General features: G+C 27.4%; 9 protein-coding genes across 15 annotated transcripts; 5 read left to right on the top strand and 4 right to left on the bottom strand.

Annotated features, from left to right (window-relative positions):
* Positions 1-559: 559 nt before the first annotated feature.
* LOC123259843 (gonadotropin-releasing hormone II receptor-like) lies at positions 560-3550 on the bottom strand. The gene is made up of 8 exons (XM_044720592.1): positions 3340-3550; positions 1817-2104; positions 1594-1742; positions 1422-1527; positions 1153-1363; positions 969-1092; positions 771-903; positions 560-694 (listed from the first exon to the last, which is right to left on the bottom strand). The coding sequence occupies exons 2-8, from the start codon at positions 2066-2068 to the stop codon at positions 617-619; spliced, it is 1053 nt and encodes a 350-aa protein (XP_044576527.1). The 5' UTR covers positions 2069-2104; positions 3340-3550; the 3' UTR covers positions 560-616.
* On the top strand, positions 959-17783 carry LOC123259837 (E3 ubiquitin-protein ligase RNF14-like). Of its 6 annotated transcripts, XM_044720581.1 has the most exons (5): positions 15520-15535; positions 15627-15686; positions 15755-16859; positions 16939-17111; positions 17186-17783. In XM_044720581.1, the coding sequence occupies exons 3-5, from the start codon at positions 15758-15760 to the stop codon at positions 17471-17473; spliced, it is 1563 nt and encodes a 520-aa protein (XP_044576516.1). In that variant the 5' UTR covers positions 15520-15535; positions 15627-15686; positions 15755-15757; the 3' UTR covers positions 17474-17783. The 6 variants fall into 6 exon arrangements, with proteins under 6 accessions (XP_044576521.1, XP_044576520.1, XP_044576516.1 ...); XM_044720586.1 differs by lacking the exons at positions 15520-15535; positions 15627-15686 and adding an exon at positions 959-963; XM_044720585.1 differs by lacking the exon at positions 15627-15686 and having other exon boundaries at positions 15517-15535.
* On the top strand, positions 2854-19857 carry LOC123259850 (cuticle protein 19-like). 2 transcript variants are annotated; one of them, XM_044720601.1, is made up of 5 exons: positions 2854-2871; positions 4248-4341; positions 4404-4459; positions 4528-4687; positions 4764-5084. In XM_044720601.1, exons 2-5 carry the CDS (start codon positions 4327-4329, stop codon positions 4983-4985), a joined length of 453 nt encoding a protein of 150 aa, XP_044576536.1. In that variant the 5' UTR covers positions 2854-2871; positions 4248-4326; the 3' UTR covers positions 4986-5084. The 2 variants fall into 2 exon arrangements, with proteins under 2 accessions (XP_044576536.1, XP_044576535.1); XM_044720600.1 differs by lacking the exon at positions 2854-2871 and adding an exon at positions 19841-19857 and having other exon boundaries at positions 4021-4341; positions 4764-4990.
* LOC123259847 (chromatin modification-related protein MEAF6) lies at positions 5239-6862 on the bottom strand. The gene is made up of 4 exons (XM_044720596.1): positions 6647-6862; positions 6210-6413; positions 6094-6130; positions 5239-5588 (listed from the first exon to the last, which is right to left on the bottom strand). The coding sequence occupies exons 1-4, from the start codon at positions 6716-6718 to the stop codon at positions 5254-5256; spliced, it is 648 nt and encodes a 215-aa protein (XP_044576531.1). The 5' UTR covers positions 6719-6862; the 3' UTR covers positions 5239-5253.
* On the top strand, positions 7351-9759 carry LOC123259835 (mitochondrial import receptor subunit TOM70). Its single transcript, XM_044720577.1, has 7 exons — positions 7351-7790; positions 7874-8047; positions 8130-8337; positions 8397-8529; positions 8616-9192; positions 9261-9481; positions 9564-9759. Exons 1-7 carry the CDS (start codon positions 7566-7568, stop codon positions 9733-9735), a joined length of 1710 nt encoding a protein of 569 aa, XP_044576512.1. The 5' UTR covers positions 7351-7565; the 3' UTR covers positions 9736-9759.
* On the bottom strand, positions 10103-15175 carry LOC123259842 (UDP-N-acetylglucosamine--dolichyl-phosphate N-acetylglucosaminephosphotransferase). Its single transcript, XM_044720590.1, has 7 exons — positions 14807-15175; positions 14612-14726; positions 14073-14518; positions 10938-11126; positions 10767-10837; positions 10544-10707; positions 10103-10472 (listed from the first exon to the last, which is right to left on the bottom strand). The coding sequence occupies exons 1-7, from the start codon at positions 14974-14976 to the stop codon at positions 10407-10409; spliced, it is 1221 nt and encodes a 406-aa protein (XP_044576525.1). The 5' UTR covers positions 14977-15175; the 3' UTR covers positions 10103-10406.
* LOC123259841 (beta-1,4-mannosyl-glycoprotein 4-beta-N-acetylglucosaminyltransferase) lies at positions 12479-13955 on the top strand. Its single transcript, XM_044720589.1, has 2 exons — positions 12479-12666; positions 12742-13955. Exons 1-2 carry the CDS (start codon positions 12508-12510, stop codon positions 13891-13893), a joined length of 1311 nt encoding a protein of 436 aa, XP_044576524.1. The 5' UTR covers positions 12479-12507; the 3' UTR covers positions 13894-13955.
* LOC123259846 (soluble lamin-associated protein of 75 kDa-like) lies at positions 17769-18871 on the top strand. The gene is made up of 4 exons (XM_044720595.1): positions 17769-17877; positions 17950-18136; positions 18246-18426; positions 18499-18871. Exons 1-4 carry the CDS (start codon positions 17864-17866, stop codon positions 18798-18800), a joined length of 684 nt encoding a protein of 227 aa, XP_044576530.1. The 5' UTR covers positions 17769-17863; the 3' UTR covers positions 18801-18871.
* Positions 18938-23016, bottom strand: LOC123259830 (AP-3 complex subunit beta-2). Its single transcript, XM_044720571.1, has 9 exons — positions 22678-23016; positions 22506-22581; positions 21852-22433; positions 21492-21788; positions 21122-21389; positions 20292-21050; positions 19901-20218; positions 19185-19836; positions 18938-19117 (listed from the first exon to the last, which is right to left on the bottom strand). Exons 1-9 carry the CDS (start codon positions 22815-22817, stop codon positions 18964-18966), a joined length of 3246 nt encoding a protein of 1081 aa, XP_044576506.1. The 5' UTR covers positions 22818-23016; the 3' UTR covers positions 18938-18963.
* Positions 23017-23181: the final 165 nt, after the last annotated feature.

Here is a 23181-nt window from a genome sequence, read left to right as displayed (position 1 = left end):
TTAATCCAGCTGTTAATGAGTTTAAAAATTATTTTTTTAGAATAAAAGTATATGACGAAATAAAATGAAAGTTTCTGATACTTGTAAGAAAAATCATCTTATTCTAAAATCCAAGATCGGTGATGACGATAAGAAAACATTAATAAAAACTTCGGTAAATTTTATTCATTTATGTATCAACAGTTGACAATATCTAAATTAATATCATTGTTATTAGTACCCCTGAATAAAAAAAAGTATTGGATTGACTAGAAAACCAATACTTTTCAATACTTTTTTCTTTGTCTCAATACTTTTTTTTTTTTTTTTTTTTTTTTTTTTTATCAGGGACAAGATGATTGCGTTAAATCTGAAAGATTTTGATGCCACGATACACGACAAATAACTTGAGATTTTTTTTGCTTCTTTTTGTCTACCGTTACAATCCTTCGAGTTGTTGTTGTTGTTGTTGTTGTTGTTGTTGTTGTTGTTGTTATTACCTATAAATAAATTTTATTAACAATTATTTTATTAAAAAAATAAAATAAATAAATACTGTGCGTAGTAAATAAAACAAATATTAAATATAAATAATCTTTAATAAATAATAAATAAAATAAAATAAAATAATAAATATTTATTTGTTCTCGATGAGCTTGACTGACAAAGTAAATGGTGTAATTCGTGTCTCTATAGTAGGAGCTCGTACTGTTCTCTGGATTAAAATAATAATGAATAATAAATAAAATAAATAATGTAATTTGTGAATTAAAAATAAGTATCCAACATACTTGAGTATTCTGACGAATATTAAATGCTCCATAAACAATGGGATTCATACATGAATTGGTACAGGCAAATAGAAAAAGTCCTCTTTGAATTTTTAGATCTAGTTTATAAAAGCTTTCTCTGTCAATCCAGTACCTAAATTTTATTTATCTGTTAGCTTAATTATTTTATTTACATAAATAATTTATTAAAATAGTTACCATGTACTTATTATGTAATAAGGTGTCCAGCAGATAAAGAATACGGCGACAATGATAATTGTCATTTTTAATGTTCGTATTTTAGCACGTCCCAAAAATCCAATCGATGATCTACGTATTTTGTCTAGAAAAAATATTCATTTTTAACATAAAAAGTTATAAAAATTAAAATAAAAACAATTACCTTTAGAATTTTCTCTTGTTTTACTGTATATTTCAATTAAAATGCTGGAGTATGTATAGATAATTACTACCAAGGGTAAACAGTACATCATAACCATTGAAAAAACAGAGTATCCAACTTCTTCAGTTACATTTGGAGTTAAAAAATGATAAGTAATACATTGCTCGTACCAAATAAATTTTGGATGTCTTTGAACGTGAAATACAATCATCTGCAATTTTAAGTTAATTAATACATATATCAATTTCAATAATTAAAAAATAAATTACCTGAGGCGCTGAACACAAAACTGCACCGATCCAAGCTCCTATCAACATTATTCTTTCTCTTCTATCAATATTTATTAATTGCATTGGTTTCAAAACTGCATAATACCTTTTAATAATAATTTAATTTAACGTTTGTAAATATACATATATTTTTGTAATTATATATAATTACCTGTCAATACTTATACAGATAAGTATGAATGAAGACAAATAAAGACCAAAAACACGAAAAAAGGCCATAACACGACACATTAAATCTCCGGCACGCCAAGAAACTGTCGCCGCCCATCCAATTTCGAGCGGCATCATCAACAAAGTTACCTGAAATTTTTAACCTTGATCTCGTTATAATTTAAATTAATAAATATAATAAATAATTGTGAAAAATGATTTACCAATAAATCGGCAATGGCCAAATGCATTAACATTGTGTTGATTCGAGACTTATGAGTTTTACGTCGTTCAAAAATTAGGACTAGAACAGTGGTGTTCCCGGCAATTGATATCACCATCAAGACGCTGTAAGTTATGATACTCAGTAAATGTCCTTCGTTGAATTGCATGTCAACAGGCAATTCTGATTCTGATTCTGATTCTGATTCTGAAATCGGTGGGATAAATTTCGTTTCGTTCACGTGTTCTGCCATTTTTTCTTCTTCTCTACATCAACTCATTTCCAACTGCTTTAAATAAATAAACCAATTTATCAATAATTATATTGAATGTATTATACGTATGGTAATTATAATCACAAGCGGAATTCACAAACTTTACTGCATAAAGCCAAGATCTGATCACTGATCACTGATCACTGATCAATTATAAATATTTACCACACTAACTGGGAGTTTGTTTATTGTAAAATCCGGAAATATCAATCGAATTAAAGAGTACGTTGATATTAAACTAGCATACTTCTTACTAAATATTTATCACCTTGACTTTCAAATTTAATTATTTATATTACAATTATCATTATCAAATATAATAAAAAAATATAATTTTTCTTCTTTAATTTCATCTAAAATAAATAAATAATTAAAGGTACTCGTGTTATTAATTTTTTGAATTTTGTTATGGTATTAGGGTATTAAGGTGACCGTACCTGTGACGATTGATTTGCGCGGTAACACTGCGGTAAGTACTTGGAGCTTCCTGAATCATCTTCTGGAATTCCGAGTAATATATTTGCGCCCGCGCATTTCATGAATTTTTAAAATAACACCAACAACTAATTATTTTTTATTACCAATTAATCTATTTTTCTGAAATATTTATATTTTAATAATTTAATGCATCGACATTTATTGTCCTACATTTTATAACTGAAGGATTGATAAACAAGTGTAATGTAATGATGGTATTATATGAAAAGTTTAAGTGCTCTCTATAATGTCTCAATAATTCTACAACGCTCAACGGGTGTCCAATATAATCCACTGTATCCAAGGTAACTATTGCAATTATTTTATTTTTTATGTCTATTATTATTGAAAAAATAAATAAATACAAACAATTAAATATAATATATTTAAGTCATCCAATTGACGACGTCCTAATGATCATCATTTATAGATTATTATTATTATTATTATTTATTATTTAACACAACTGTCAAATTATATCAAACCTCTACAGTCTATTTGTATTAACCAGTCGAGACCGTTATCTATAAATACTTCTATATCTATCATAAATATATAAGAACAAAATAAAAAAAAAAAAATTATTCTTAACAGAATAAAGTAATGTCATTTATTTTCTGTCAATAAACAACGCATATAATTCAAGGTGAAAGTCTAGTGTCTATTTGCTAAAACTTAAACTCTGCTTTTATCTTTTATTCTTATTTATTAACTTCTTACTCCTACACACCTTTCACTCTTAAAAGTAAATATAAATAATAAAAACCACGTACCTCAATCCATAAATCAATGATTACTTTTTCACGTCTTAACGTCTTACCGGTTACTGATGTAACAGCATCTTCAATTAATGTCTGATTAGAATTAGACGTAACTAACATAACGCCGACACAACTTTTCAAGGGTTCAATTAAACGTCCGCGAACTCCAAGATCTGACACTGTAGATCAAATGTCAAACAATCACTGATAGCTCTGAGACATATATACATCTTTTAATATGCTACTGGATATATATCCTCAATACATTAAATCATTAATAATAATTTATAGTCTTATACAAACGAATGATAATTTTTATAATTTTTAGATATCTAATGGAAAGAAATAAAATAGTTAAAATATTAATTAAATATAACAAAATATGGGGAGGAAAAGAAGCAGAAGAACTGTCTGATTATGATAAAAGTAAATAGTAAATATTATTCCGTTTATAAGCTTGTGACTAAGAAAATAATCTATATGACATTGATTTTTATTGAAAAAACTATTTTTCAAACGTTTGTTATTATTAATATTAGTCAAATGTTTATTTATATTTAGACTTTGATCGTTAATCTCATACCTGCTACTTATCAATAATCAATTTTTTATCATCAGAAAATAAAATTTTATTTGTTTTTATTTTACTATCGAAAGTTGATTTTAATTGCTAATTTTACAAATCAAGAAAACAATTAGTCTTGTAATAAATTTTACATAACGTCGATTGAAACTATATTATATTATAAAGTCAACGCAATAGTTACTTATAATAGTGATAATATTATTTTATGAATTTCACCGTAGTCACGATCTGAATTTAAAACTAAATCAAGATACTCTTTCGATAATTATTTACTCCCCTATAGATCTAATAAAAAGAGAATGTGAGTCTAAGTATATAAAGAACACATTTTCAGATACTTTGATGATAGTTTTAACAAAAGACACGCTGTTGACGTTTCGTATTCTTAAATTATTATATTTAATAAATTCACCATGTCAATTTTACATGTAAGTATTTTATAATTATAACAATTAAATAAAGAAAAAATTATTTTTTTATATTATTTTAGATATTAATATTTATTGGATGGCTTTTTACCAATGTTGAATTTAGTATTACTCAGAGGTAATTAATAACTATAAAATATAATAATTTTTATTATAAATTATTATCAACTATCTATTTAATTTTAGATATAATTGGCCGTATAAAGAACAGTCAGTTTATAAATTATTAAAACCCGCATCGTTGACAACAATACCCAAATATCCACCAATTATTTATGTCACTCCGCCTATTTCCAAATCATCTGACAAAAAAACTCGGCGCAAACAACCTAAAGTCGATTACATGGTAATACTAATAATTAATTAAAAATTAATAATAATAATAATAATAATAATAATAATAAATAATAGATTATTTTAAGGATTATCCAATGTACTCATTTAATTACGGCGTAACTGACGGTTATACGGGTGACTCAAAGTCAGCTTGGGAAGAAAGAAACGGTGATGCTGTACGTGGTGAGTACTCGGTAGTCGAAGCCGATGGATCTATTCGTACAGTAACTTATACAGCAGACGATAAAAATGGATTTAACGCCGTGGTTACCAAAAGCTTACCACCAAATTTCCACAAACCTAATTAATTCCTTCGGTAAAAAAAATATTATTCATTTAAAAGTTAACTATTAGTTGTAAATATCAGAATTTATTTCAATACAAAAAATGTTATAACTTATTTTAAATCACGCTTTAAAATAATTATTTTATCATGTTTAAAAAAGTAATACTTGGTAAATTTGATGAATGTTTAAATTTGTACGCATGTCGTGAATTTTATGTAATCATTAATTAATTAATTAATTAAGTAAAAGATGAATGATGATGATTAATGTTAAAATGATATTTAATAAATTATCTATTTCGAGATCTTTTATTATTATTTTTCTTAGCGCTGTTGGATGATCTATTTTTACTAGCTTCTTTGCTATTGGTATGTCCATCTTTAGCGGGTGTGGAAATATGTTCTAGACTACCATTTGACAATGGACCATTTGTAAATGTAACATTGGCATCGTTGTTACTCAATGTACCGTTGTTTTGTAAATATCCAGATTGTATGGACGTGTGATTCTTTCCACTTGAGTCTTTGCTATTACCCGATGTTACCACACTAGAATTGTTATAGTTGCAGTTGTCTTCACTACCGCTGTTTCCAAGCTGTGATTCTGACTCACTGTATCGTTCAACTAAAATAAGGTACCCTCTAATTAACCGTACTAAACAATATCGCTCAATCACTATTTAGATATTTCTATTTAGAACATTCAATCATTCGCTCATTTAAAATTATGTGCATTAAAATTAAAATTAAAATAATAATAATAATAATGATAATAGTTGAAAAATATTGATTTATATAATTTATGTACAATAAATGTGAAAAGACAGAAGTAAAGACAGAACTTATAGCCATAAATATAATTTTTTTTAAATATATATTTACAATTTAATGAAACGAAAACAAACAAACAAAAAAAAAAAAAATAAATAAATAAATAAATAATTAGCGAACATGCTCAATGATAGACTATGTAGTAATTTTGAAAATTATCTAGATTACTTTAAACTTAAATAACAATTGAACTTGGCAGAAAGAATAAATTTATGAAAAGAAAAAGATGTGCTACTTAATTTTCAATAAATGTTAATGCAATATAATCAATAATCATGAATATCCATTCAAATCCTTACTTTTTTCTTGGGTATTTTCTACCAAACCACTTACAGCCTGAAATATAAATAAACAATCAAATTATAAACTTTTTTTTTTTATTAATAAATAAATTTTTATTTATAGATATACTTACAGCCATGGACGTTATTGATGATTTAGAAAATAATCTTTCAGCTTCTTTAAATTTTCTATTTCTTTTATCAGCTTTACTATTTGTATTTTTATTGCTAGCTAAGTATCTGTCCCATCCTCGTATAATGTTACCATATAATTGTGTATCTTCAAGATAACTACCTTCAAAAGCATATATTTGTCTTTCTAAATTCGCCAGGGTGTCCTGAAATAAATAAAAATAATTAATTATTAAATTTAAAAATAAAAAGTTAAATTATCGAACTTAACCTTAAATTCAATCATAATACAAACTCTATATTCTTAGTGTCAAAACATTCAAAATAATTATAAATTATTTACAATTAATGGGATCATCATTTTTCATTTCTAAAATATATATTTATTTTAGGATAATTGTTAAAAAAAAAAAAAAAAACTGTAAAATAAAAAACTTACAGCTATTTCAGCTTTTCGCTTAACAAGCTCAGCTAATTCGCCTCTTAAATCTACGGATGACTTAGTCGACATATTTTAATTTGTTGAGTGTACTTATGTAAAACACTTTTGTGTTGAAAAATAATAATAAAATTTATTTTATTTGTTAATCAAAACAAAGCTGATTTGTGATTTACTATATAATTGATATGAGAATAAGAGCAAATAAGAGAATGAATCTGTTGCCATCTCTTTTTCAATTTTCAACCACATCAGCATCAGCTGTTTTCTGTTTTTCAATTCCACCGTTTCACTTATTATAACATTTTCCTTTCCAAGTATTCCTCTCTTTCTAACCAATAAAAATTTCAAATTCCTTTTTTTTATCTCAGCCACAAATACACATATATATATAAGTACACTTGACACTCAACTCTCTCAAACAGTCAAACATAAAAGTGAAATAAAACAAACATATAAATCTAAAAGTCAAAAGTTATCATTAAAAAGAGATAAAAAAAAAAAAATAAAAATTTTTTTTTAAAGTAGATTAAATGAAAAAAATAAATTAATAAAATAAAGTACCGGATTTATGAAAAATATTTTTCCAAGTTTTACGGAGTTCCGTGTTGGGGCTTTATTATCTGGATTATACATACATAAAAGTACAAGAAGTAGATGATAGATATATATGCTTACTATATGAGCACTCACATGGTTGACGTTGACGATAATCCTTGTAAAAAACGTTCAGGTGTTGAGACTGATTCGCGCCTTTCGTAATCTAGTTTGTGCAATACCAGTCAGACAGATAGTTTTATTAAATATCTTAAAAGCTTTCAACACAATTTCCAAATTATTTTATTGAATTTAAAAATCTGTGGTAAAAAGGGGTCTGGGGGGTTAATAAAATAATAAAATAAATATAAAAATATAAAGAATGCCGGTTGCAAGCAGTGCGAGTAGTTCAATAAGTGGTTGGCTGCCAAAATGGCAACTTGCTTTGGCAGTAGGAGGACCGGTAGCACTAGGACTAGGGTATATTTATTATAAAAATACAACTCAAGAAAAATCGAAAAATTCTAGAAAATCAAACGGTGTAGGGACTGAAAAACAAATATCCATTGATGGTGATACTTTAGCCAAAAGTATTCAAAAGCCAGAGGTTATTTATTTATTTATTACTAAACTAGTGAGTCATTTATTTGTCATTATATGTTATTAACACTCTGTGTCTAATAAATTTAGACTCCAATAGCCAAGGCTCAGCGATTCAAGACCCTTGGAAATCAAGCTTTTGGTGCTGGAAAGTATGACGAAGCTATTTCATATTACAATAAAGCTATCGAGACCTGTCCGGATGATCAACATACTGAATTGGCTAAAAATTATCAAAATAGAGCTGCTGCTCATGATGCGCTGGTAATTATTATTATTTTTTATATATAATATTGTTTAAAAAATTTTATTTTAATTTATATTTTTTTTTTTTTTGACTTATTAGGAAAATTATGATGCGGTAAAAGATGATTGTACAAAAGCACTGGAACTTAATCCAACATACACTAAAGCTTTGTTAAGAAGAGCACGTGTTATGGAGAAAACCAATGAATTGGAACTTGCACTTGAAGATGTTACTGCTGCGTGTATTCTTGAAAGATTTATGAGTCAGTCAACGCTTTTGATGGCTGACAGAGTATTAAAAGAATTGGGTAAATTATTTTTATAAATGATATTTTTTAATATAAAAATAATAATTATTTATCTGTAGGAAAACAACACGCTCACAAACATATGAAAAACAGAAGTCTTGTAATGCCTAGTAAACATTTTATAAAGACATACTTTAGTTCATTTAAAAGTGATCCTATTTTTTCGGATGACGCTAGTGACAATGACAATAAGTATGTTTTAAATATATAATATGTATTTTATTAGTAATAGTAATTACCTTATTTTTTTAATTAATCTTAATTTTTTTGTTTTATAGAGATTTAGCGGAAGTTATTCAGTTATTTAAAGAAGAAAAGTATGACGATATAATTGAAATATGTACATCAAAAATAGAAAGCTGGGATTCAAAAGACATTCAAGTTAAATTCAAATTACATCTTCTTCGTGGTACCTTTTATTTATTGCTTGGCCAACACCAAGACGCGATAAAGGATTTAAACACAGTGATAAATAACGATGAAGCGCCGAAATCAGTAAAAGTAAATGCATTAATTAAAAAAGCAACTATGAGTATGCAGTTGGAAAACCCAGATAAATGTTTCGAGGACTTTGAAGCAGCTCTTGTCATAGACACCGAGTGTGGTGATATTTACCATCACCGTGGGCAAGTAAACTTGTTGTTGGACAAAGTTATCGAGGCGACATATGATTCACAGAAAGCATTGGACTTGAATCCAAATTCTGGAATCGCATTTGCTCAAAAATGTTACATGGATTACCGATACGCCGCTATATCCCGATCAACTACAAAAATTGATTCTGCGATTAAAGAATTTGAACGTGCTTTTGAATTATTCCCAGATTGCTGTGAATGTTATACGTTATATGCTCAAGTAATTATTATTTTATTTTTTTTTAATTATCATACTTTAAATAAAATAATTTAATAAATTAACTTTAGATGCTGTGTGATTCACAATCTTACGATAAAGCTGATGAGTACTTTGCTAAGGCTATTGAAAAAGATCCATCAAATGCAACTATCCGTGTACATAGAGGTTTACTTCAATTACAATGGACTGGAAATGTTGAAAAGGCTGTTGAGTACATCAACAAAGCCCTTGAGTTGGATAAAAAATGTGAATTTGGATATGAAACTTTGGGAACAATTCAAGTTCAACGGTAAAAATTTTATTAATTTATTTAAATTAAATATAAATATAATATTTATTATTAATTATTAATTATTGATTATTGATTACAGAGGAAATTTAAAAGAAGCTATTGAATTATTTGATAAAGCATTGGAATTGGCCCGAACAGCCTTGGAACTTACTCACATATTTAGTCTCCAAGACGCTGCGAGGGCTCAACTCAAGGTCAGTCAAAGATTGGGTGCTAACTCATTATTGGGTATGTCAGGTGTAATGTCGTAATAAAATTCAAGAGTTTAATTTCAATTTAACTATTATTATTATCATCATCATCATCGACTATGTAAGAATTATAAAATATAAAATTGCATTTTTTAATGAATTTCAATACCTATTAATTCAAAAGTAAAGGTTAATTATTATGACATTGAAGGCAAAAGTTATTTAAAATTAAACATTTATTAAAAGTATCAATTGGAAAAAGATTATTGATTCATGTAGGTATGAATCGACTGCTACTTTTACAAGTGCCTCCAAATTATTGAAATAAACATTCATTTAATCCGTTTATTATTATTATTTTTGATTGCAAATTTAATATATATGTTTGTTGCTTTATTCAAATGGAGAAAATAATAAATAATTATTGACAATTGTAAAATTATATAGTGTTTATTATACGCTTATAAAATCTGAGTAGTCTCGCACTGTACAAATTGCCTTTTTTTTTTTTTAATTATTATTATTACAATGTTAACTAATTATTTGACTTAATAAAAAATAAATACAATTATAATCCTTTATCGAAAACTTTTTTTTTTTTTTTTTTTTTAATCAGAAATATATATATATATATTCAATTAGAGTATATCTAAGTCTATACAATTAGACTAGTTTAATTATTTGGTGGTTTGATGAATGTCATCATGGAATATAAGCATGTTAATTATAATTTATACGTCGTAAAATAGTGAAGCCAAAGGATATCTTATTGAAAATGCGACAGCTGTACAAATCACCTAGTGTAATATAAATAAATAAATAAATAATTTATCAGTTAAGCTATAAAATTAATAATAAATTTATTTACCTGGAATATTAATAAAATTGCAGTTAAATTTGATTCTTTTCTCGAACCAAATGTAATAAGTACTAAATTTATTAGGGTTAAATTATTACAAATAACGACACCGTCTTTATCCTCTTCCCATTTTACTAATTTAAATAATCGAAGCAGTCCCATAATTAATTTAGCTGAAATTAAAAGTAATTAAAATAAAATACATACAAATAAAATAAAATAAAATACATACCCAATTTATTTAATTGGGATTTATGAAATGTCGTGACACTAGGATCTAACTTGCCAGTCTCTCTGTTCAACCTATATAAATTAATCAAGTTCATTGCAGTTAGAATAGTTTATTGATATTGATCATTAGTAAGTATTAATTATTAATAATAATAATAATAATAATATAGACCTTGGTAACCGATGTCGCGGACATGGCACTAGATGAAAGAGTTGAGGTACGCTGTATAAAAAGTTAATAATTTGTGGAATAAAAAATAATAAAACCGTTTTACTGAAATGTCCAATTATTCCAACAACTGCAAATGTCATTCCAGAGAAATAGCAGAATGTGTCGCCCACAAATACTTGCGATGGATACCTGTAATACAAATTATTATTTTTTTTTTTAAATATATATAATTTTTTTTTGATTTTTTTTTATATATATAAAAAGAAAGTAAAAAGATTCGTCAGATCAATAAGAGAGTCTGACACACCTGTGATTCTTAAAAAAAAAAAAAAAATTTTTTTCTTTGAGCTCTCGGCACAGCAGATGTTTCTTCCCAGTATAATAGCCGGATAAAGTTTTTGCTTGGGTAGTCTAAGTATGAAGAAAAAATAAAAATATAAAGAGTATGGGTAGGAAGAGCCTTTTAAATGCGGTTACTATTGAGATTGCAGCAGTTCTGATCTACCCCGCAACTAAAAATATATCTATTACTAACTACAGTTATACATATACGTGATTTTTCTTTAATCCCTCATATATTAGGAAAAAAAAAAAATTAAAAAGAACCCTTGGAATTAATATTCTTTGAGTGTGAAATGGTGATTAATAGTGTAGCTTGTTGAATCATCGGTTGTTGCCATAAAAGTGAATCATATACATTATAAACTATATAAGTAAGTAGAGAATAAATATTTTTTGGTGTGTAAATGAACGCATGCGCTGGTGAAACACCGCGAACGCGCTTGTCGTCTTTGGATTCTTTACACATAACATCTCGCTCTCGGGATCTAGACATTCCGGTTGTGGTTCGACGCGGCTCATGTGACGACGAACCTCTGGAGGATAGGGCGGGTACTCCGGGTGTGGTTTTTTATTATTAATTTCATTGTCATCACTAACCAAGTTATTGGTAACACCAACAGCCAGGAGTACGTCAAACTGTCACTGACTATTTAAAAGTTTTATCGTTAAAAAATAAAAAAAAAATTATTAATAATACAACGACAACAACAGAGCAACATGCGATGGAGAGAGTTAACACAAACAGTTGTAAAGAAATACTGAAAGATCAAGACTTTGCCGGTGAGTGTGCGTTAATATAATATGTATAGGGTATTAAGGTCATTCGCTCAGACGGTGACCCGATGACGTCATTTGTATCACCAAGTTGTAACCAACGGGGATGACAATTAGATGACGTTGTCATGCCGGCTAATTTTATTTATAAAATTTACTCTTAAGATGGATATATCTGTACTTTTATCTATCATATAATCATATTATGTACTTTGACTTCAACTTCGGAGCATGGCAACTTCCCACTTCAAAATAATCGATATTTTACTGTCTCTGTACTAAAGATTATATATATATATATTTAATTATTATTATTTATTTACAGATTCATAAAGATTAATAATAATCATAAGCTGAATAATTAATAAATAAAATAAAAAATGAAATGAAATGAAAAAAAAAAAAAAAACAACAAAAAAAAAAATATTGAGAGTAGAGTTCATAATCAGATGCAATGCAGAACCGCATGGATGGAAAGCTTATTTTATTATATACATTGTTGGTTCTTCAGGTCTTTATAGTTATGATCTATGTAATATCAACACCAAAATCCGAGTATGATCTATCAACAACGAGAAATCCTGTTAGTTTTATTGATACTCAAACCGTACAGGTAATTTTTAATATAAAAATAATATATTATTTTAAGAAAAAATTAAAATTTTTATTTTTTTTTTTATTTTTTCAGGTGCCTACTTATAATCAAATAAAATTAAAAATTCCTAAACCGACAACTCTAACAATTAGTGAAGAGATAAAATTAAAGGATACACGGACTTTAGAATTTTTCATAATTAAAAACCAGACTGCTTGTTGGAAAGACGGACTGGATAACGATAAAATCAAGAACACTGAAAATGAACTTGAATTAGATAGATGTATTTGTAAACCAGGATGGCACGGCGTTGATTGTGGTGAACCGGAAGTTGTTTGGCGTGCAATAATGGCCAGTAAACAGAATATTAAACTTACAAGACGCAGAACATCACGAAGATTGATATACGTATTCTCAGTGCATGATTTTAATTCAGCAATTGCCGAAGTTATTGTGGAGGAACTCTATAATGTAGTTGATTTATTTGTTATATGTGATTATAGTAATTCCGAGGAAAATTTTAAACATAAATTAGCTAAAGGTCTTCTAGAAGGCCACCAGAGTAAAATATTTTATATAAATATAAATTCTGGTGGTGGTAAAACGGCGCGAAAACCTAAACGCGTAATATCCCAATTTATTTGGGATAAAATAAGTGTACAAGTTAAAAATATTAAGCATGATGATATCTACGTAATGACTGACAGTGAAGAAATATTAAATTTAAGAGCTTTGATGTTCTTAAAAGTATACGATGGTTGGCCACAGCCCATTGGTTTTCGTTTAAGATGGTCTGTATTTGGTTTTTTCTGGCGACATCCACTAAAAACTACCATAACCGTGGGTGCTTGTACTGTTGGATTTCTTTACAATGCCTTTCGTAGCAATGCCTTAGTTTTAAGTCAATTATCCGATGAAACAAGTGAACGTGACAATCTCGGATTAGTTATCGGTGATTTGAATCACTATGGTGGATGGTACTGTCATTACTGTCAATCACCGGCGAATATTGTTAATTTACTGGAACGTGAGGGCAAAAATAAAGTACCTGATGGTACAAAAAACTTGGACGTTGCATTTATAGAAGATATTATTGGTGGTGGGGTTTGGATTGACGGGAAAATAAATTTACTGAGAGCTTATAAATCACATGAATCATACTTTGCACCAGAAACTGTTATTGCAAATCCATTCAAGTATGACTGGTTAGTTGATAATTTTTACGCAAAACTTGATTACTATTGATGCATTTGCAATACTCAAAATCTGTGATATTTATCTTCATACTCTGAATTTTCCATATACTTATTATTATTATTAATTAATTACTAACGAATTTATAAAGTATGTTTTTATTAAATTAAAATGTTAAATTTATATAAATTTAGTATATTATTATATTAGTGTAATTTATTTAGACTTACCAATTGTATTTGAATAGCGCCAGAGAAGTTGTAAAATATGGTAACATCAAGTAGAGTGAAAATTGATGAGCTTTCCACAGTGGTCCAGTCAATTCAATAATATTAAAAAGTATAATACTCAATGCAATAACAAGACTTTGTCCTACTTCAAGGCCATTTATACCAGCCAATATATTGATAGCATTTGTACAAAAGACTGCCAGCATACCCATGTAAACATAATAGATAAGCCCCAAGTTAACTGACAGCCCGAACCAACATCTCAAAGGTTTTGGTACTATTATCAAAGTTCCATTGTAATTAACATAGTAGATCATCAGTAAGGGTAACGAAGCTATTGTAGGTAGAAGAAGTTTGTATCTCCACTGAAGATCTATCACGTCATCAACAAAACCAAGCAACAGCATACAGCAAATAGACAGGAGGGCTGCCAGCAGCTCAACAAACTGTTTTTATTTATTATTTATATCAATTAGTCAGATATTTTATTACTATTTTTTTTTTTTTTTTTTTTTTTTCTATACACTGTATATTATTACCTCATGGTGGGGAAAAGTCGAATTATCGAAGATATTATCAGTAAATGGTATTGGAATAAAAAGAAATAGTGTTATAAGAAATATACATCCACTCACTACTCCCAATGCTTCTGGCCTAAAATTATAATTTATTTATTTTCATTTTTTCTTAATCATTAATCATTAATCATTATTATTATTATTATAAATACTTACACTTTACCACCGTTCCTTTTATTCATATCAATACCAAATAGGTTAGCTTTTATAAATTTATCTTTGAAGCTAGGTATCAATATTATTGCTACAATAAATCCAAATATTGACATCAATATATTAATATACAATGAAAAATTCATTTTCCACGTTTTTTCACTTTCTTCCATTTTTTAATCTATGTTTTATTGTTTTAAAAAAATATTTTCACCGGCTGTAACAGCTGCTTACATCTACATTACAAAATTTACACAACACGGATGCATACACGCAAGAGTATATATTTATACCTTATCGGAGTGTCACGTCTATGGCATTAACCCTAAAGTCGCTTCGAAGAGTCATTTATTATCGTGAGTTTTCGTTTTTTCTTACTCTATATACATAAGTATTTATTTATATACTCTGTCGTGCTGTTGTAAACCAACCAAAAAGTGTGAGACAGAGAGAGAGAGAAAAAAAAACCCGAACCTTTCCGATCATCACCGTTTTTCCGTAATTACTATAGGTATATATTCTCATAACTGTGCAAATTCTCTTTCTCACTACATTCTATGTTGATGCAGTCAGTTGTTATATTCGGGATGATTAGTATAGAACTGAATAGAACAAACAAATTTAATAATTAAATTATTATTTATTTTTTAAGCTGTAATTGAACGTTTTTTTTTTTTTATTTATTTATTTTTTTTTTTTTATTTTTTTATATTATAGTATATATTTTTGATCGTAAGTATTTCTCAATGTACAGTACATGATGCAATAATTGCATATTAATAACCATACTGAATGAAATTATAGTATATAAAATATTTTTCAGTGGCTTTATCTACTACAGCAGTTGAAAGTTGAAGAACACGTGTGTTGCCAATAAATTGGAGTAAAAATTTTTTATCATAAGTATACCTATTTAGTAAATAAAATATAATTTATTAATTTGTATTTTAGAAAATGGTTAGTGAGCAACAAAAAGATGAAATAATTGCATTGGAAAGTATTTATACTAATGAAGAATTCTCTTATAATTTAAACAATGATCAATACCAGTGTTCGTTGAAAATATTCATAAATTTACCAGAGGGTTATTACTTAATTTACAAAGATGATAGTAATCCAGATGAGGCTGATGAAAAATTATCAATTGGTCATTTACCACCGCTTAAATTATACATGACACTACCAAAAGATTATCCTGATAAATCAGCCCCAGAATTTACTCTTTACTGTTCCTGGATGACTCCATTTAATCTGACAAAACTCTGTAAAATGCTTGATAAATTATGGGATGAAAACAAACCTCAGGAAATTATTTTCACGTGGGCTGCATTTTTACAAAATGAGATACTGGATTTTTGCAATATAAATGATTATTTAAACTTGAGTAAACAGTACACTTTTTATAAGAAAAATCTTAATTGTATAAAATCTAAAGAACTAAACGTCAATAAAAAAGACCAATTTAATAATAAAAATTATTGTAAAGCAAGTAAAAGCAAGAATAATCGGGATAGAAAAAAAAAATCAGTCTCCAAAAGGTTCGATAAACGTGGAGTCGTTGACTGCAGTTTTGAAAAAAATATTATTGAGATGCTGGTTAATTACAACGAAGAGAGAGCATGCATTGAATTTAAAAAAAATTTTTACACTTGCAATATTTGTTTTATGGATAAATCTGGTGAATCTTGTATACAATTTAAACCATGTTTACATATTTTTTGCAAAGATTGCATTACAGGATATCTTAAAGTAAGAATCAATGACGGTGCTGTGCAAAATATTAATTGCCCTGAGGAAAAATGTACTTCTGAAATTTCTCCAGGACAAATAAAAGAACTTGTTAGTCCGGAATTATTTTTAAAATACGATTCAACGTTGTTAAGTGCTACTTTGGACACTATGCTGGATATAGTTTATTGTCCTCGTCGTCAATGTCAGTATCCTGTTAGCAAAGAGCCTAATGAAAAAATGGCTCGCTGTCCCGAATGTCAATACACTTTTTGTATTTATTGTAAAATGGTATATCATGGTATTGAACCTTGTAAAGTCTTGTGTGGTATGTATTTTCTTTTATATATTATATTTTATAATAGTACTTAATAATAAGAATAATTTTTTTTTTTTCATTTTTACAGCGCAAAAGGAAAAATTAGTTTCAGATTATCAAAATGCAACACAAAAAATGAAAGAACAATTGGAAAATCGTTATGGTAAAAAGCAATTACAAACACTAGTTGAAAATACCATGTCAGAAAATTGGATAAATTCCAATAGTCGTAATTGTCCTCATTGCAACGCAGCCATTGAAGTCAGTATTTTATTTATATTGCTAATTGTAATAGTTTTTAATAAAAAGGATATTTTTTTACTTTATTTATACAGAAATCCGATGGATGCAATAAAATGACTTGTGGTCGCTGCAACACCTTTTTCTGTTGGACATGTGGTACTCGTTTAAATCCAAGCATGCCTTATTTCCATTATCAAGATTCCAAGTCAAAGTGCTTTAATAAATTATACCAAGGAATGATTATCGATGATGATGATGATGATGATGATGATGATGATGTCGATGATGACGATCTGGACTTTCCGGCAGCTTATCTCGACTATGACTCGGACGAAGATGATTATTACGATGATGATTTTGTCATTGATTACGATATTTAATTTATTTTTTATACTTATTTATTTTGTTATTATAATTTAATTATTTTAATATTGATTTATATTGATATTAATATAATATGTTATGGAGTGTTGAATAGAAGAGTGTTTATAAAAAAGTATAAAATGTACATATAGCTAATAGAGAGTCGAGTCAAGGTCATTTGTAAATGTGATTGATGCGCATATAATACTGTCATTTAACTGTATATAACTGTGATAGCGCTTAGTTTATTTATGATAAGCTGAAACACTAAATATTGTTTATTATATCATTTTTGGGTTTTAAATAGAAAAGGATTATCTTACGCCCTCAATTAATATCAATTATTGATTAATTATCTTTGTGTTTATGCACAACTTTTTATCAACAGTCTATCAATAACTGGGCTAATGTTTTGCGCAAGGTATTTTCATTTATAATTTATAATATTTTTTATTTAAAATCAATTATTTTTTTTTTTTTCTTTCTAAACAAGGTGCAAGAAATTTCAAACAACTCTTACTCAAGATTGGGTTGATATTAATAAATTAAATAATATTAATGATAAAATTCAACGAATTGATTGTAAACTATGTAAAAACTTTATTGCTATTATTAATGATAATAAAGTTGTTAATATTGATGAAAAATTTAATGGTTGTACAGAAAATTCTTGGAAAAAAGTATTTATTTAATAATAATAATAATAATTATTATTATTATTATTTTATTGTTTTTTAGTTGTTAGTATTGAAAAAAAAAAAAAAAATTTATTTTTACTTATTCCAATAGGTAATCAATGTCCAGGATAAAATTATTTATTATATACTAAGTCAAATAATTTATCGAGAATCGGATACTCCACGTCAAGACAAATTTGAGTCAATTTATGATTATGCGGATGATAAAGACGAGATATTTCTCAAGTGGTTCGATAGTAAACCAGTTGGATTTTATACAATTAAACCAAAAGGTAAAATTTAAAATAATAAATAGTTTTTAATTATTAAAATTAAAATTATTATTATTATTATTATTTATTTAGGAACCGAGATTGATCGGATTAATGAATATTCCATGACAACTTTAGATACTGCTTACATAAGATCTCAATACCGAAATCAAGGATTGGGATCAGAAATAATTTATGACATTATTAAACGTTATCCAAATGAAGATATTGGATTTTCAATACCAATTTCTTACGGTATGCTTCGTATACTGAATAAATTTTTAATTAAACATAGAGAGTATCGACGATCTTTTTGGGAAATTCAAAACGGAGGTAATGAGGGATCTGTTAAATTAATATGGTTTATTTTACGAAACCAATTGCAAAACTCATAATTATAATTTATTTAAGAAAAATAAATTTTCTTCAGTAATAAATTATTGATTAATAAATTTTTTTTTAAGTATACATATTTTTTATAATTTTTTAAATTCACTTGTCATTTAAATATAATAATATAAACTTTCAGATGTTTTTATATAATTTGTTACCTTTTTATTAAATTAAGGGGAAATATCCTTTAATTTCACTTAACAACATTGAACCTATAACCATTTTTTCACAATTGACAATTATTTCAATTTGTTGATCTTGTAAAAATTTAACAGTTACCAACACCAGAGATTTTGATGACAATGTATTTCCAGCAAATCTAAAAATAAAATCGACCAATTAAAATTATAAATAAATTTTTAATAAATATTATTTCAATAATTTACCTCATAAAATCATTTTCATTAGAAACAATTGCAAGATTAGCAGCTTCAATAATTTTTTGCGACAATTCTTTTTTATTATCATTAAAAATTAATTTAGCGGTGTGTTCATTCATACCCTTTAATTTATCTTTTTCAACAATAAACATATTTTCTGGAAGCTGTACAGCACGTATAATTTCACCAATAGTTGGTTTTAATTGAACAGAAGGTGCGTGAATTTCATCACCAATTGTGTATTCAATGTTAAAATTTGCCGGTTGTGTTGAATCGTTATAATTAATTCCAATTATCGATGAAAGTGTCATGTTTGGTTGTAGAATTGTAATAGGAGAAAAATCGTGTATTATCATACCAGATGGTAAATTTTTATTACCAATTTTTATATTTGTAATTGGTTCATTGCCTTCATTAATAAATGTTAATTCAACACTGGCTAACATTGGATTAACTAAATGCTGACATCGTGTAAACCTTGATTCTATTCTTAGCCCACGTCCAGTTATTTTATTAACAAGTTCTGTTCTTTTAGTTGGTGTAAAAAATGCAGATACTTGTGTAATCCCATTTACATTAAAATTTATAGCTGAAACTTGATTAATTGGTGTAAGAAAACCTCCTAAGCTCGGTGTCATCACTGGTGTCATTGGTATTACTGTAATTAAATTAATTAATTAATTAATTAATTGTTAAATTAAATTAATATAAAAAATACTTACCATCGTCTAAATCAAGTAACAAATCAAGATTACTCTTTGGTTTTGGTTCAACAATTTTTTCTTTTTTATTATTACCAAGTTTTTGTTCAGTAATTTTTTTAACTTTATTGTCGCTTGAAGAATCACTACTACCGCTTTCTGAGCTAGATTCATCGGAATCTGATTCACTGTCAGATGTTTCAGACTCTACATTGTTAATAATCTTTTTAATAGGCTCTTTTGATTTATTTGATTCTGAACTATAGATTGATGAACTACTGTCTGAATCAGAATCTGTTGTTTTATTTGATGAAGTATCTGACGATTCATCTTGAGATTCTATAAAAATAATATATAATTCAATAAATAATGAAACGATATAAATACATAAAATTAAATAATAATTAGTTACCTTGATGATTGGGTGAGCTGTCATCTTCACTACTGTAAAATGATTTTTCTTTGACTTTTTTATCTTTTCTATTGTGTCTTTTTTCTCGTGGTTGATGAGTAACTATTGGTTCAGCAACGTCTCTAACTGACGGATCTGGTGCAACCTCTGGAAAATCTGGCAATGGTCTGTAACCAGCACAAGGCATATCAAGATAGTGTGACAATGTACCCAATTGATATTGTGATCCTTTAAAACGTGACATTAAGGTTGGCGCTGGTTTTGAAGCAAAAAATATATTTTTAGCATATTTAGCTAATTTTTTTTCACCATTATTATCATTATTAGCATTATTATCATTATCATCATCATCATCATCATCATCACCATTATTATCAAATATAAAATAACGTAAAAAACGTGCACGATCTCTTATATCATAGTTTTGATCATATTTAGCAAGTTGAAATACATATTGACAAAATAATTTTGTTTGTTCTGGATTATTAAGACACAATTTAACTGCTAAATTTAATATTTGTAATTTAACAATATCTTTTTCATTGATAAAACTTTTAGCCATTTTACGTAGGACATCAGGAGCTATTTTTGGGACCCGATCAGAGTATTCACCCAATAACCAAAGTATTGACGCTCTAGCCTGTGGTACTGTTATAAAATCCATTAATTTAGCCATATGTGCTATTATTTCTTTGTGTTCATTTGGTTGGGTTTGTAATAATTTTTTTATAACAACAACACTCTCTGCCACTACAACTTCTACAATAATTAATAATAATAATAATTATTATTATTATTAAAATTTTTTAAAAAATAAAAATAATAATTACCATCACGATTGCTTAATAAAGAAACCAATCCATTTAAACAGGTATCAGTAACTTCTTTAATATTACTGGCACATCTTCCAATAGCTTGAATACTTGCACCAACAAATTCTTTATCACTGCTCGATATATAAGTTTGAAATTCTCTCAGTATAACACTTATACTCGTTTCTGTAGCTAAATTTGTCAATATATCCAATTTTAATAATTTAATATGTGTTGGATCAGACGTTCTCACGAAAAATGATTTAAGAAATGGTTCAAACATTCCCTAGAAAAAAATATATAAATAATATGTATATTTAAACGAATTAAAAATAGGTTAAAATAATTAAAAATAGGTTTTGCGTATAACTCGCAATACTTACGTTACCTTTCTTGCAATAGAGATACTGGCAATACAGTTGAGAACAATACTCTGGACTTCTCGATGATTTCTTAAAAGTCTAATTAATGCTTTAGCAGCAATCATAACTTCACTACGAGGTGCTACGTGATGATATAATTGAGCAACAGCCATTACAACTGAGGCATTACGACTTTGTAATAATGGCTTTGTATTTCTTAGTAATAAACGATGATCTCCATCTAATGAAAATTTTGTTTTTTTTACATTTGATGAATCTGAATCTGAGTCATAAAATGATTGATTTTCATCCTCTTCAATATCCTAAAATAATAATAATAATAATTATTATAATTATAAAATTATTATTAATATTTTAAAACTTACATCAAGATTTGGATTAATAAATTGTGTTCGAGCATAACGTGTCAACATATTTACAATAACAACTTGTCCCCATTCATCAACATCAACAAGTAAATTGCAAAGTTTACGATAATTTTTATGAATAAGATCTATTCGTTCTGGACAAACTTCTTCAAAGGCCATTACAGCAGAACCAACAACCAGTGTTGTTTTATCAGACAATAATTTTTCTAAAACACTTATCAACTCGTCTTTTTGCTCGGAATCCAATGAGTACAATTTAGGAATAGCATGAGCAGCAGTTTTTCTCACATACGGTGACATATCGCTTGCCGAGTCTTTAATAGCCAGCATAACAATAGGAACAATCATTGAAACTCGTATAGAAGACAGTACTCTCAATGCACTGGCTCTTATCAGCTGATTTGGATCTTTCAGTGCTCTCTGAAATGTTGATATCGACAACAGAGCTAAATCCTGTTGATCTTCAGCATAACGTACCAAATAAACGTAAACTAATTTTTTAACTTCTATATTTTTCGACACAACATTTTTTACCACCGCTGGAAATAAATCTGACGCATCTCTTCCTTTAGCAACCATCTAAAATTAATAATTAATACAATTAATATTTATATCGACTGATTATGTTTGATAAATTATAGGTATACACACCCCAATTATACGTTTCATAGCTTCTAATTTAAGTCCATCTTTATTACTATCCAACATTTGTTTCAAATCTTCATGTCTAAAATTTTATAAATAAGTAGTACAATAAATGTTTCAATATATTTTTATACAAAAAAAAAAAAAAAAAAAAAAAAAAAATTGTAAAAGAATTTACTTTTTGTAGTCAGAATGAAAAAATCCTCCAGAAGCCGGATCTGTACCCAATTCAGCATCTCCACTAGCTCCTAAAGGCCGATCATTGCTGTATGATCCACCAGAATTATTGGACAGAGTATTTGCTGCAGCAGTCAACATCTTAAATATATATATATATATATATATTTATTGTATTAGTTAAAATTATAAAATTTAATATATTTAATTTAATAATAGAAAATAAAAAAAAAAAAAAATGGAAATAAACAACACGCTCAAAAACTTTTCAAAGTACAAGACTTTTGACAGATTATAGTGTAATTCTTCTAAGCGTCCATATTGTCGTGGTGATAGTCCCAGTAAACTCGTAAATATATATATTTATTAATAAATCTAGCCAGATCTCATCTGTGGAGCCATCTGCAAGTTTTATTTGAAATGACAGAATAGTGGCGGCGCTTCTGTCTTGGCACATTACCCATCATGCACTATATTTTTCTACACCATTGCAGTAGCTTTTTCC

Source organism: Cotesia glomerata, linkage group LG2, assembly GCF_020080835.1.
Source record: "Cotesia glomerata isolate CgM1 linkage group LG2, MPM_Cglom_v2.3, whole genome shotgun sequence".
Lineage (NCBI taxonomy): Eukaryota > Metazoa > Arthropoda > Insecta > Hymenoptera > Braconidae > Cotesia > Cotesia glomerata.
This window is presented reverse-complemented; position numbering and strand designations above follow the sequence as displayed.